The sequence below is a fragment of the Furipterus horrens genome, unplaced genomic scaffold (genome assembly GCF_987537825.1).
Source record: "Furipterus horrens unplaced genomic scaffold, mFurHor1.1.pri manual_scaffold_1, whole genome shotgun sequence".
Lineage (NCBI taxonomy): Eukaryota > Metazoa > Chordata > Mammalia > Chiroptera > Furipteridae > Furipterus > Furipterus horrens.
The window spans coordinates 115,702,193-115,714,774 of record NW_028327171.1 but is presented as its reverse complement, the minus strand read 5'-3'; the positions used below and the strand labels follow the sequence as shown (position 1 = coordinate 115,714,774).

Below are 12,582 nucleotides of genomic sequence, written 5' to 3'. Positions count from 1 at the left end.
GCAGTCACCTACAGGAAAACAAAAAAGTTGCATAAGAATGGAATCGTTATCATACTAAAGACCTACTCTATATAGTTAAAGAGTAAATAATAAACCAATAATTTTGAAATTTAACAATTATGCTGCAACAGTGTATGGGGGAGAAGAGAGTACATAAGATAAAACCCTGTCCTCACATAATAGGAAATCATTACAGAATGCCCACATATCATGCAACAAGGGAGCATAAATTAGGGAGATAAACATCAAAAAAAGAATGGAAAACTAGGGAATTGCTATTTTTTCCTATCTTTTAGCACTTAATCTTCATACATGTATTACATATAATTACTTAAGAAATAACTTAAAACCACATGTGAACTGAAAAACTGTTTTTGAAAACATCAGGGAAACATTTAAAGCAAAACAGCAGTGCATGCTTGGAAAGGCATCTGTATTCATAACTATTCTTTGCCATATATAAAGTGAACTTAAAACACAAAAGAGGTTAACGTTTATAAAATTATTTAAGCACTTTGATAGAAAATGCCCAATGAAACTTGGGCACAAAGGGAAAGCAAACGTAACATTTTTCTCTCCCCAGCTAAGTGCTGCCTTATTCTCATTCGTCTTTGTACCTCTGGTGCACAGTGTTAGCAACGTGGGGCCCAGTAAATGTTTACTGAATAAACAGGAAAGAAAAGAGACCAAACTTGGTGAGAGGAAAGATCTCAAAAGTGAAGAAACGGCACAAAATCATCAATAATTGCTAGAGGTACACTAAAATATTTACACAACTCCAACAAGGACCCTCCGTTTTCTTTACTAAGAATAAGTGTTGTGAGTTTAAACTAGTCCTAACTAGGAGTGAAAAGTCTAGGTAAGGTCCCGCATCCCAGCTCCCACATGCACCCAACAGTTCCCTTTAATTCTCGAAAACACTCAACTGAAATCCGGTAACAGGGGAGACCTTCCCTAGGACCCTGCACAGAGGAAATACTTAATACACGGCAGCAGCTTCCTCATTCATAAACGGCTCTCCCTTCTAGAATCACCTCCTCAAGGTTCTAACTGCCCAGCCCACAGCGGGTGAGCGGGCCCCTGGAGCTCCGCCTCACACTCCACGTCAGGGCCAGTCCGCGCGGCCTCCCTCCCCACCTCCACGGGAGTGTCAGGCCAGTCCGGCCGAATAGCCACCCCGCCCCCAGCCCTGTGCCCTAAGTCCCAGCCCCACCTGACTGGTCGCCGCTGTAATATTCGGAGTCCATGGCAGGGGGCTGCTCTCGGCTGGGAGTGTCCGTGCCCCACAGCACCCCCGTCACCTCCTTTCGGCGGTGCGGATCCCCGCACCCCGATGACGCGGTCCGGTGCTCACAGATTCCCTGGAGGGTTGCAGTGTGCGGAGAGTATGACAACAACAGCGCCAGAAACAAACACTTTGACCTAAAAGCCCCGCAGAAGACGCCGTACCCGACAACCGGGGTCTACTTCCCAGAAGTACCTCTGGGGCGAAAATGGCGTCTGCCCACCGCCCTCAGAGGAACGCAGCGCGCAGGCGCCGTCGTCTGTCAACCGACCAATCAGAAGACACAGCGGTAAGGACGCACGGCCTGGACAGAAAGGAGACCACTGGGAAAATTGAGCGGGAACTCTAACTGAAGTACAGTACCTTCCGTTGGAGCAGTAGGTCCGTCTCCCATGGAGGTGGTAATGTTTATTCTGCGTTCGCGCCTTATTTGAGGAACTTCTGAGTTACTCTTCTGAAAAATAAAGACCCCCTAAAACTCATTTTCCATCAGTCTGCCAATTAATTACCGTTCCCGAGATACAGCAAGGCTTTTGACTCCTGCCATTGCAGCGGGGAGGAAGTGACGCATTGCTCTCTGGTACTTGTAGTTGGGAGCCCAGGGAGCTGTGATGCGGTTCCGACTGACCTGATCAAAGGACCTACTCTCAAGGCATTTTTCTTTCTTGTTTAAAATAGCGACTTAATTTCCATATTAAGCCATTTCATCAACAATAGGAAGTACTGGTTTTTGCTTCCGTAAAGATTCCCGATTGAAGGAGGGTGACATTGCTGAGTATTACTTGAGCTCTATGCTCTCAAGAAACAGGGATGGTTAAGAAACAACCTGACCTGTCAGTGTTCCGGGAAAGGCTCACTTTGAAGAACAACCCTTCTCCCCATGACTTTGCTAGAACTCGCTCTCCATTCTTTTTCTTACTCCTATAAGACTTGCCGATGACCCCCTTGTTTACCCGTGACAAGGTCGAAGACCTTTACCCTTTTTTTTTAACCTACTTTTAAGGGCAGGACACCCCCTCCCGCAACGTCCTGTTTTTGTCTCATGAATGATTGATTAGCTGAGGTTAAAACTGTTTGCTAGCCTGAAAATGGCTAGACACAGAGATAAACATTTCTGTTCACCTGGCTAACTGAAAGTTCTCCTGATTGCAAATCAATCCCAACTATAAATCATGCCACCTTCTTCCCTGTGAAAGTCTAAGGCACAACCACCCTGCCTAGACACTCTGATCTTTATATCTGTGGTGCTCTCCCTATTGCAATGCCCTGAATAAAATTCATTTCCTTGTTCATTTTTGTCTTAGACAAAGAAAATTTTCTTGCCTTTTGATTAGAGGAGGGACAGTGGAGGTAAAAGCAAAGATTCCTCAAGAGGAGCAAACTTACAGACATACGGCCTTTTGTTAGTTGGCAAAGCTTACTTACATCTTGGACTGAATTTCCAGGCATGCCCAGCTTGCTGCAAGGCCTCATTTGGTGCCCTGGAAGGTCCACCTCCCACCTTGGAATTGAGAGGTGTGGATTCTTTGATACCAGCTCTGCTATAAATTCTCAGAGCGCTGTTAGTCAAGCTACATTTCATCTGTGATAATCCTTGAACCCAATGTTAGCCAGTCAGAATATGCTGGCAGAAAGCAGTTCTGGGCTCCAGAAATGGACATTGGAAAGGAAGGGAGAGAGAGGGGTGGTTTCTTTCTGGAAATACTCATTTTCTTGTAAGAGAGTTCGTGGGTATACCTTCCCCTGTGTAGGGGAAACAGCTTTGAAATTCAAATCCCCTCTTTCAACTGTGGGAGTGACATCTCAGGCTGTTGCGAGAATCAGAAGAGCAAGGAATAAATAAGACCTGGAACCAAACATACAAATCTTAAGTATTTACTTCTCTCCACTTGATAGAAAAGATCCTAGGATCTAAAGCTATCTTCTAAAGAGTGGGTGAGATCGTATTGTAGAAATAAGGCAAGGTGGATAGGACAGAAGTCCAGTAAGAGATTCAGTGAAAGGTAACCCAGGGCAAATTCTACTACTGAAGATCTTGGAATTTCACCAGAAGTACAAGACCAATGACTATGCAAGAGGTTGGGATAAACACTGCCATTACAAAAGGAAAACTAGTGAATTTTTAACATAAAGATTCTAACTGTCTCAGTGTTTTTGGAAAATGGAGATGAGGCAGGATAGAAAGCAGTTAGGGAAATCTCCTGATAAGTAAACTGAGGAAGTAGAGACAGAGATCACTGGCTGATAAGCTATTAGGTCCTCTCAACAAAACCCACACCTCCATTCATGCTCAAAGGGAAACAGTTTATGGCAGGAAATTCCTGTGGTGGTTGATATGACTAAAACCAGATCAACCCAAGATGGAGAAAAATCGACCGGAAAATGACCCCAAAGCTTATTATACCATCATTATAATGGAAATTCACACCACAGGTAGAAATGGGCCTGAGGGGGAAAAATGCTATGACACTTCAAGAACAGACCATGTTAGGAGCAAGACCCCTTCCCAACCAGAAGGCAGAGACAGAATTTGGCACCACAAAGTTTAGGAACAACCCACCCTTGGAAACACATAAAATCCTGACGACTGACTGACTATGGCATGCAACTCACTCGCAAGTTTGTGCACATCCACTCCGACATGTACTTTTGCTTCTTTCACAGCAGTGCCCTGTCAGACTTGTGACCAGGAGAGCAGTGGGTGGTGGCAGCTTGTCCTGGGCTTACCCCCTGATCCTGTCTCCAGGAATCTATGTTCTGGCCTATTTCTCATAATCTAAATAAAATTTGCTTTCACTTTCACCTGGACTCACTCTTGAATTCTTTCCTGTGCGAAGTCAAGAACCTGCAGGTCAAAGAATGCTTAGGGGCTCCATTTCAGGCCACCTCCAGTGACAGAGGGGTAGAAGCAGACTGAGCACACAGTGATGTGCTGAGCTCCAGAAGGGTGCAAAGATGTTTTTGTGCAAAAGAAGCCAGGACACACCTTTTGAAATAAACATAGAGCCTTAGTTAAAGCAATGTGCTTGTCAATACGTATACAGCTCCAGGAGAGTTCTCCAAAGTCCCTTTTCACCAGCTGGCTGACCCTCAGGACCCTGACTGAGAAATGCTATAGCAACACACATGTGCCTTTCTGAGTCTGGGCTGTCTTGAATTTTGGCTCATCAACCCCCACGCCTCTCTCTAGCTCTAGCACAGTTTGTCCATGCTGGTGATGGTGGAGAGACCCAGAGGAGAAACTGTCTTTCCCACCAAGGATACTAAAGCCAAAGAAAAGGGGAAGAAAGAGGCAAGCTTGCTGTAATCCAGTACGCTTTTTCCCTTGACTGATAATAACCCAGAGACATTGATTTCCCTAAGTGACTGCAAGATTTATTTGACCAGCATTTTGAGACACTGGACCCTGACGAACACGCCTGGAAGTGAAAGGTCACACAATGTAAGAAACAACCTGGCACTGGCACAGCAGCAGACTGGGGGCTGAGAGCCCAGGGTTCCGGGTCTGTTGTGCTTGGTGAGCTGGGACTAGCTGGGAGCCTTCTAGGTGTCTCAGTTGCCAGATATGAAATGAAGGGATTGAATCAGAAGATTTAAGGTCTCTTAGTTTCACTGCTCTTTGTAAGAGAAGCCAGGACTCCAAGCCCAAACGTCCTTCTTTTGCTTGAGTCACTAGGGGGCCCTGCCAGCTTAGAAACATATTAAAACAAGTGCATTCTAAGCCTACTCCCCTGGCTGTGCGTGTTCTCATATATCCCAACCTCACAACTGGTTAGGACCGTTGCAAGATTTGCTCATAATACTGAATACTGGGACCCACTTAAAAGTGAGTAGATAATGAATCTCCAAAAATCAGTACAAAAGCATATCATGCAGTCACTAATATAACACAGGGGAACAATTTTTAACATAATTCCTATTGAGTTCAATTTTTCAGCTGTTTTAGACTTAAATAGGCATGCTGATTTCAAAACTGCAGTTAGTTTTCTTCTACAACATCAAGTTTTTCTCTACAGCTTATCTTAATGTGACCACTCTAGCTGGATCGAGCCAGGATCAAGGGAAGCACTAGTGCTCTCCTGTTGGCTAAGAGCAAATCATCCTCAAGTAGGGAGGGGTGGGGGGTGACCTTGGAGACCAGATACAGGTTCATACTTGTCTAGGCTATTCAGTTACACAGGAGACAGTGTGGTGAGAGGTTGTGTGCCGCTCTATATAGTGAATCGTATTCCGAAGTGTAGTCTGAGTTCTTGTCTGTATACAAGGAGTTAGCAGAATTTATTTTTTTTATTTACATACATACTTATTTCCTTTCTTTCAGATCAGGTCTGCCTCTGCTATTTCTTGTCATAAGTGCCTAAACAACTGTGATTCATTTTGTTATATCTGTGGCAATTTCACCATTCCCAGTCAAAGGACAGACATCAGCGCATTTGTCAGGCAAGCTTATTTTGCATATTTTAAAGTAAAACTTGGTGATCAAGATAAGTCTTGGGCCCCTCACAAGGAGTGCAAGCAGTGTGTCAAGAGTTTACGGATATGGGTGAAGGGAACACGCACTAAAATGCCATTTGGTATACCTATGGTATGGCGAGAGCCCAGAGATCATTCAAGTGACTGTTACTTTTGTATAGTGAAAACATCAGGATATAACAAGAAAAATAAGTGTAAAATAGAATATCCTAGTCTGCCATCAGCTATATGTCCAGTGCCTCATTCAGCTGAAATCCCAGTGCCAGTTTTCATTGAACTACCCTCTTTCGAAAAACAGGAGTATGGTGAAGAACTAAGTGACAGCAACGATGAAGATTTTGAAATTGAAGACGACTCAGTTCGTAAGGGATTTTATCGGCATGAGTTGAATGATTTGGCACAAGATTTGGGACTATCCTAAAAGGCTTCAGAATTCTTAGCATCAAGACTGCACAAGGAAAACTCGCTTGAAAAAGGAGCGAAAGTACCCTACTTTCTATCAAGAGAAAGTGCATTTCTGCAGCAGTTTCGAAGTGACGGTGGCTTTGTGTATTGCCATAACATACATGGTTTAATGGAGGAATTGGGAATTCCAATCTAGAATGCAACTGAATGGCGACTGTTCATCGATAGCTCAAAGCAGAACTTGAAGTGTGTCCACCTCCACAATGACAATTTATTTGGTGCAGTCCCAATTCACCATTCGTTTCTTTTCATGAAAAATCTGAAGACATAAAGAAAGTCAATATCACAAGCACAATTGGATCATCTGTGCTGACCTTAAAATGGTCTGTTTCCTTCTTGGTCAGCAGTGCGGATACCCCAAGTACCCCTGTTTTCTGTGTATGTGGGACAACAGAGCTTGTGAGAAGCATTGGGTGGAGTCGAATTGGCCTCCAAGATCTGACCTCAAACCTGGTGATCCAAACATTCTACATGAGCCACTTGTTGACAGAAAAAACATCATATTCCCACCTCTGCACATCAACTGGGTCTCATGTAGCAACTTGTAAAAGCTTTGCCAACTGAAGGAGACTGTTTCAAGTACACTACTGTATCTCATTTTGATTTTAATTTGCTTTTTATCTTATTTTAAGGTGGATATCTTTTCATGTATCTTAGATCCATTAATTAATAGTTTCTTTCTGTGAATTGTTATAGCCTTTGCCCATTTTTCTATTACTATTCTCACTGATTTCTAAGGGCTCTACATTCATTAGGGAGAGATCAACCCTTGGTCTATGAAGGATTGAAAAGATAAAATACCGTAATATGTATGTTTGGTAGCAGAACTTTACTACTTGTACACACTTTGACTTATACAATATATAGCCTTTATATGAATAAAATAACTCTAAATAAGCAGCATGTTCTGGTAATTTTTTCTTTATTTCCTTTGTATGTAAATTTTGTATGATTTTGGGGACTAAGGGAGGGTACCCTGTACCTTAAAAAGTTGATGTGATAGAGAAAAACTGGGGTCATTTTTGAATTCAGATGCCAAAAAGTTAGTTAGTCCAAAACAAGTGTCAGATCTAACTCAACGAAAACTGTGTTCCCCAGTGTAATATAAGTGGATCGTTAGCTCTTACATGGAAGGATGTCCAGGATATAGTAAGTTAAAAAAAGAAGTCATAGAATGCTATAAATAGTATCATTTTATTTATGTGAACACCCAATAGTGTGAGGAAGAAACCCAACCTAAGTTCCTTGATGAGTATGGAGGGAAAAGGACTTTACAACAATGAGTGAAAAGCCATAGAGACCAGACAAATTTGACTACATAAAAAGTAAAAATAAAAACTTTAAAAAAAATATGCATGGTAAAACAACATACTTAGAAAAATCAAAAGATAAGTGATCAAGAAATCTAAAACATTTTTCCAACTCTTATCATAGACCAATGGTTGATCTCTCCCTAATGAATGTAGAGCCCTTAGAAATCAGTGAGAAGAGTGGTAGAAAAATGGGCAAAGGCTATAACAATTCACAGAAAGAAACTATTAATTAATGGATCTAAGATACATGAAAAGATATCCACCTTAAAATAAGATAAAAAGCAAATTAAACTCATATTGAGATACTACTTTTCAATTCTCAGGTTGCAAAAGTCTGATAACATTCTACTGGTGAGAAACACGGGGAAAGAGACCTTCAAATAAAGTGCTGGTGGAAGTATAATGGTACAGCCTTCTACGGAAAGCAACTTGAAAATATTTATAAAAATTACAAATGGGGGATCCTGGAGGGAGGAAGACAGGGTTGCAGAATGGCATCTCCTTCACTTTGTCCCCAAGCTGCCCGAAGCTGCAACCTCATCCTGAGCCACCCCAGCTGTCTACAGTAAGCAACTGTGATCCATGCCTCTTCCCCATGGCACAAAGCTGAATGTGGCCAATGTCTATCCCTCCATCACATGCTGACCTTGACAAAGCTGCCAGAAATATTTTCAAGAGAGGACTTGGTTTGGGGTTGGTGAAACTGGACATGAAAACACAGTCATGCTGTGGTGTGGAATTCTCAACCTCTGGTTCAACTAATCTAATAGACTCTGGTAAAGTTACCAGGATCTTGGAGACCAAATATAAATTGTATGAGTATGGTTTAACTTTCACAGAGAAATGAACCATTCTGGGAACAGAAATTTCAACTGAAGACCAGACTTGTCAAGGTTTAAAACTGACATTTGATACCACCTTTTCACCAAACACAGGAAAGGACCGTAAAAATAAGGTCTTCTTACAAGAGGGAGTGTATAAACGTTTCTTGTGATGTTGGCTTTGATTTTGCTGGACCAGCAATCCATGGTTCAACTGTGCTTGTTTTTTTTTGTTTGTTTGTTTTTTGTTTTTGTTTTTTTTTTTTTGCGGGCACCAGGACCAACGATCACTAGCTGCCCCGATAGCAAAAAATTATGCTTCCGAAATCTCTTGATGTCGAGTCCGCACGTAGAGCAATCAAGCTGCTCTACGTGTGCCACTCACGACAGAAGCCCTTTTTTGTGTGCTTGGTTTTGAGGGCTGGTTTGCTGGATACGAGATGACCTTTGACAGTGTCAAATCCAAGTGACAAGGAATAACTTTGCAGTGAGCTACAGGACTGGAGACTTCCAATTAAAATGTCACTGATAGGACAGAATTTGGAGTATCAATTTATTGGAAAGTATGTGAAGGTCTTAACACTTCAGTAAACCTTGCTTGGGCATCAGGTACCAACTGCACTTGCTTTGGTATTGCAGCAAAATACCAGTTGGATCCCCCTGCTTCCATTTTTTCAAAAGTCAACAACTCTACTTTAATTGGAGTGGGCCACACTCAGACTCTGAGGCCTAGTATGAAGCTTACATTGCCTGTTCTGATTAATTGAAAGAACATTAATGCCAGAGAACACAAACTTGGACTTGCCCTAGAGTTCGAGGCTTAATACAGCTGAAAGAAACCTCTGGGAATGAGTATCAGAAGAGTTGGCCTTAATATCTTTCCAGTGTGACCAGCAGGCTTTTCCACCCCTCACCCCTCCAGAAGGTGATCAAAACAAAGGATGATCTAAACAGGATCTGTATTTTAAATATTTAGGCAGTTACTTGTTAGCTTGTTGCTAGTTGAATTGGCTATCTATCCAGTTACTGATGCTGCAGTCACTTATACATTATTTAAATGTATTTAACTGTTGAATACACTACCCACCAATAATGGAATAAATTTTTATGAAAACTGAAAAATAACTACAAATGTATTTATTTGCCTTTTGGCCTGAAATTCCATTTCAGAAAATGTACTTCACAAATATACTTCACTGTGTACAAATGATGTATTTATAAATATTAATTGCAGCACTATTTCCAAAACATTGAAAATCACCTAAATGTCCAAACAGAAATGATCACAAAATTATGATAAATCTGTACAATGCCATGTTTTGTAGCTATAACAAAAACCGAGGAAACTCTCTTATGTACATACTGCTATAAAAAGATCTCTGAGCTGGATTCAGTGAAGAAATTAAAAATGCAGAACAGTGTTTGAGTACACCATCTTTTGTGAAAAAGGGAGAATAACATTTCTTGTTGCTATGTTATTTTATTATATATTTTAAAAATTTGAAAATTATATAAGAAAGTATTGGTTGGTTGTCTGTTGTGAAAAGGAAGGGTGGGAAAGAAGGTGGAAATGAGCCTTGAAGTTTTTTATAACACATAATCTTTACGTGGTAACTTCTGCTCACCTCTATTTAATTCTGTCATGGCACATTAAATAAACTTCACAGGCCACTTAATGGTTATGGCCCATGATTTTCAAATTGAAAGAGCCATTCTTCATTTGCCAATGGAGTTGAAGCCACCTGGGCCAATTTACCATGATTGGACCCTAACTCCAGGCTCTATGATCCCAGCAGACACGTCTTTATGGACTCTAGCCTCACCTTGTATAGAAACCAGAGATGTGTACCTTGCCCTGAGCAAAGCCCCACTTCGATGCATAATTTTATGTGCATCTGAACAATAATTCAATTTACAAAAGAATTCTTTGCTTTTGTTTTGTTTTAATTTTGTTTTGTTATAAGCTCCACATCAGTGGAAGTGTGCAAATAGAAACTGTTGGTATGTCATAAACGGATTCAGCTTTGCAACCATGGTGCCATTTTTAAGTGTACAATTCAGTAGTATTAAATACACTCACAATGTTATGCAGCCACCACCACTGTTATTTCCAAAATTTTTGATCATCCCAAACAGAAATTCTGTACCCATTAAGCAATAACTCCTTGTTTTTCCTTTCCTAAAGCCTCTGGTAACTTTAACCTACTTTCTTGCTCAATAAATTTGCCTGTTCTAGATATTCCATATAAATGGAATAATAAAATATTTATCCTTTTGTAACGGGCTTATTTCACTTAGCATATTTCCAAGGTTCATCCATATGTCAAGACTTCATTTTTTTAAATGGGTAAATAATACTCCATTGTATGTTATAACACATTTTGTTTATTCATTCTCCTGTTGATGGGCACTTGAATAGTTTATGAAACCTTTTGGTTACTGTGAATAATGCTGTTAAGAATAGTGAAGTTGCAAGGTAGTAAAATTAACACCAAAAAATGGGTTTATTTTTACATACCAGTAATGAATACTATAAAAAGAAAATTAAGGAAATTACTCAATTTATAATTGCATTAAAAAGGATAAAATACTTAGGAATAAGTTTAACCAAGGACGTTTAGATTTATGCACCAAAAACTACAAAACATTGCTAAAAGCAATTAAAGATATAAATAAATGAAAAGATATCTCATGTTTATGAATTGGAAGACTTAATATTGTTAACACAGTAATGCTACCACAAATAATCTACACATTTAATGCAATCCCTATCAAAATTCCAGTGGCACTTTTTACATAAGTGGAAAAATTCACCCTCACATTTATATGGAATTTCAAGGGACTTCCAAAGAGTAAAAACAATATTAAATTAGAATGAAGTTGGAAGACTCACACTTTATGATTCCAAATTTTACTGCAAAGCTACATTAATCAAAACTGTATGGTATTGGCATAAGGATAGATATATAGACCAATTGAATAACATAGAGTCCAGATGTTGTTGGTGGAAATTAGGCTCTTCCATGGGATCACAAGGAAAGCATCCCAAGGACCAATGCATGAGAGAATGTGATGTGGCAAGTTTCATTCTGGTGGAAATAGAAGCTGCCATTTGGGTTTTTAATGCCCCATCTCTGTCTATCCAGCCATGGAAAAAGCCCAGCTGTGTCCTTAGCAAGGCCAAAACAAAAGTCAAGATCCAGAGCTCCTGCTTCGTATTAAAGTTTAGTTCTTTTGGAGCCTACACAGTCTGCTGCAGACCCAGTAGCTGCTAGAGCATCATGGTTGTGTGCTCCTGGGAGAGAGAGCATGCAAATAAATGGGGCAAGTGCGGATCATGAGCAAGAGAGAGAGAGAGGACACAGAGGCTTGAGGCCAATGGGGGTTCCTGAGAGAGAGAGAGAGAGAGAGAGAGAGAGAGAGAGATTCTTTGTTCCCCTGGGATTACCTTGGGTTTAGAACAGACCAGGTGCTTTTTCAAAATAACAAATGAACTTCCCAAGCTTTCACTGGCTTTTGATATGTTCACACCTATAGTTAGAGTGATAGGCCTCTATGGTCCCTAAGCCCTGTGGCCGCCCCTCCCCTCCCCCCAACAATCTGGTACCTGAAATGGGGAAGGGAGAAGTGTTAATCCCTTTGGTGGAGCAATGCTATAATCTCCTGGGGTGTGAAGTGAACATGCTTAGGTTACCCAGTTTATTAAGGTCAATGTCTAATTCCCTTTGCTCTCCTTATTCATATCTAATTAACTGTCTACAGTAACACAGAAATAAACCCTCTCATCTATGACCAACTGTTTTTTAACAAGGGTACCAAGGTAATTCAATGGGAAAAAAAACAATCTTTTCAATAAATGTTGTAAAAAATGACATACATATACAAAAAAAATTGAAGTTTGATCCTTATCTTACACCATATACAAAAATAATTCAAAATGCATTAATGACCTAAATGTAAATGCTAAAACTATAAAACTTTTAGAAGAAAACATAGAAGTAATTTTATTTAACCTTGAATTTAGCAATGGTTTCTTAACTATGACATCCAAAACATAGACAAATAAAGAAAAAAGATAAAGTATACTTCATTCATTCTAAAAACTATGCATCAAAGTATCACTATCAAGAGAGTGAAAAGACAACCCACAGAATGGGAGAACATTTTGCAAATCATATATCTGCTAAGGTCTTAAGATGTAGAATATATGAAGAACTCCTAAAAC

At 40.4% G+C, this 12,582-nt stretch overlaps 1 protein-coding gene, 1 non-coding gene and 1 pseudogene across 9 annotated transcripts in view; 1 reads left to right on the top strand and 2 right to left on the bottom strand.

Moving 5' to 3' along the window:
- The window catches only part of IWS1 (interacts with SUPT6H, CTD assembly factor 1), a 72,600-nt gene extending 70,816 nt beyond the window's left edge, over positions 1 to 1,784 (bottom strand). For 7 of the 8 annotated variants that reach the window (XM_090278961.1, XM_090278970.1, XM_090278964.1 and 4 more), the window contains exon 1: positions 1,214 to 1,518. In XM_090278961.1, coding sequence (XP_090135087.1) covers positions 1,214 to 1,247 — 34 coding nt within the window. In that variant the 5' untranslated portion in view covers positions 1,248 to 1,518. Of the gene's footprint in view, positions 1 to 1,213; positions 1,519 to 1,648 lie in introns of those variants that run through there. The other variant, XM_090278973.1, reaches the window with a different exon arrangement.
- A 6,371-nt stretch (positions 1,785 to 8,155) lies between these two features.
- Positions 8,156 to 9,181, top strand: LOC150021795 (non-selective voltage-gated ion channel VDAC2-like; annotated as a pseudogene).
- LOC150021796 (U11 spliceosomal RNA) lies at positions 8,625 to 8,758 on the bottom strand. The gene has a single exon (XR_016513738.1). It is a non-coding gene; the product is annotated as a U11 spliceosomal RNA (small nuclear RNA).
- Positions 9,182 to 12,582: the final 3,401 nt, after the last annotated feature.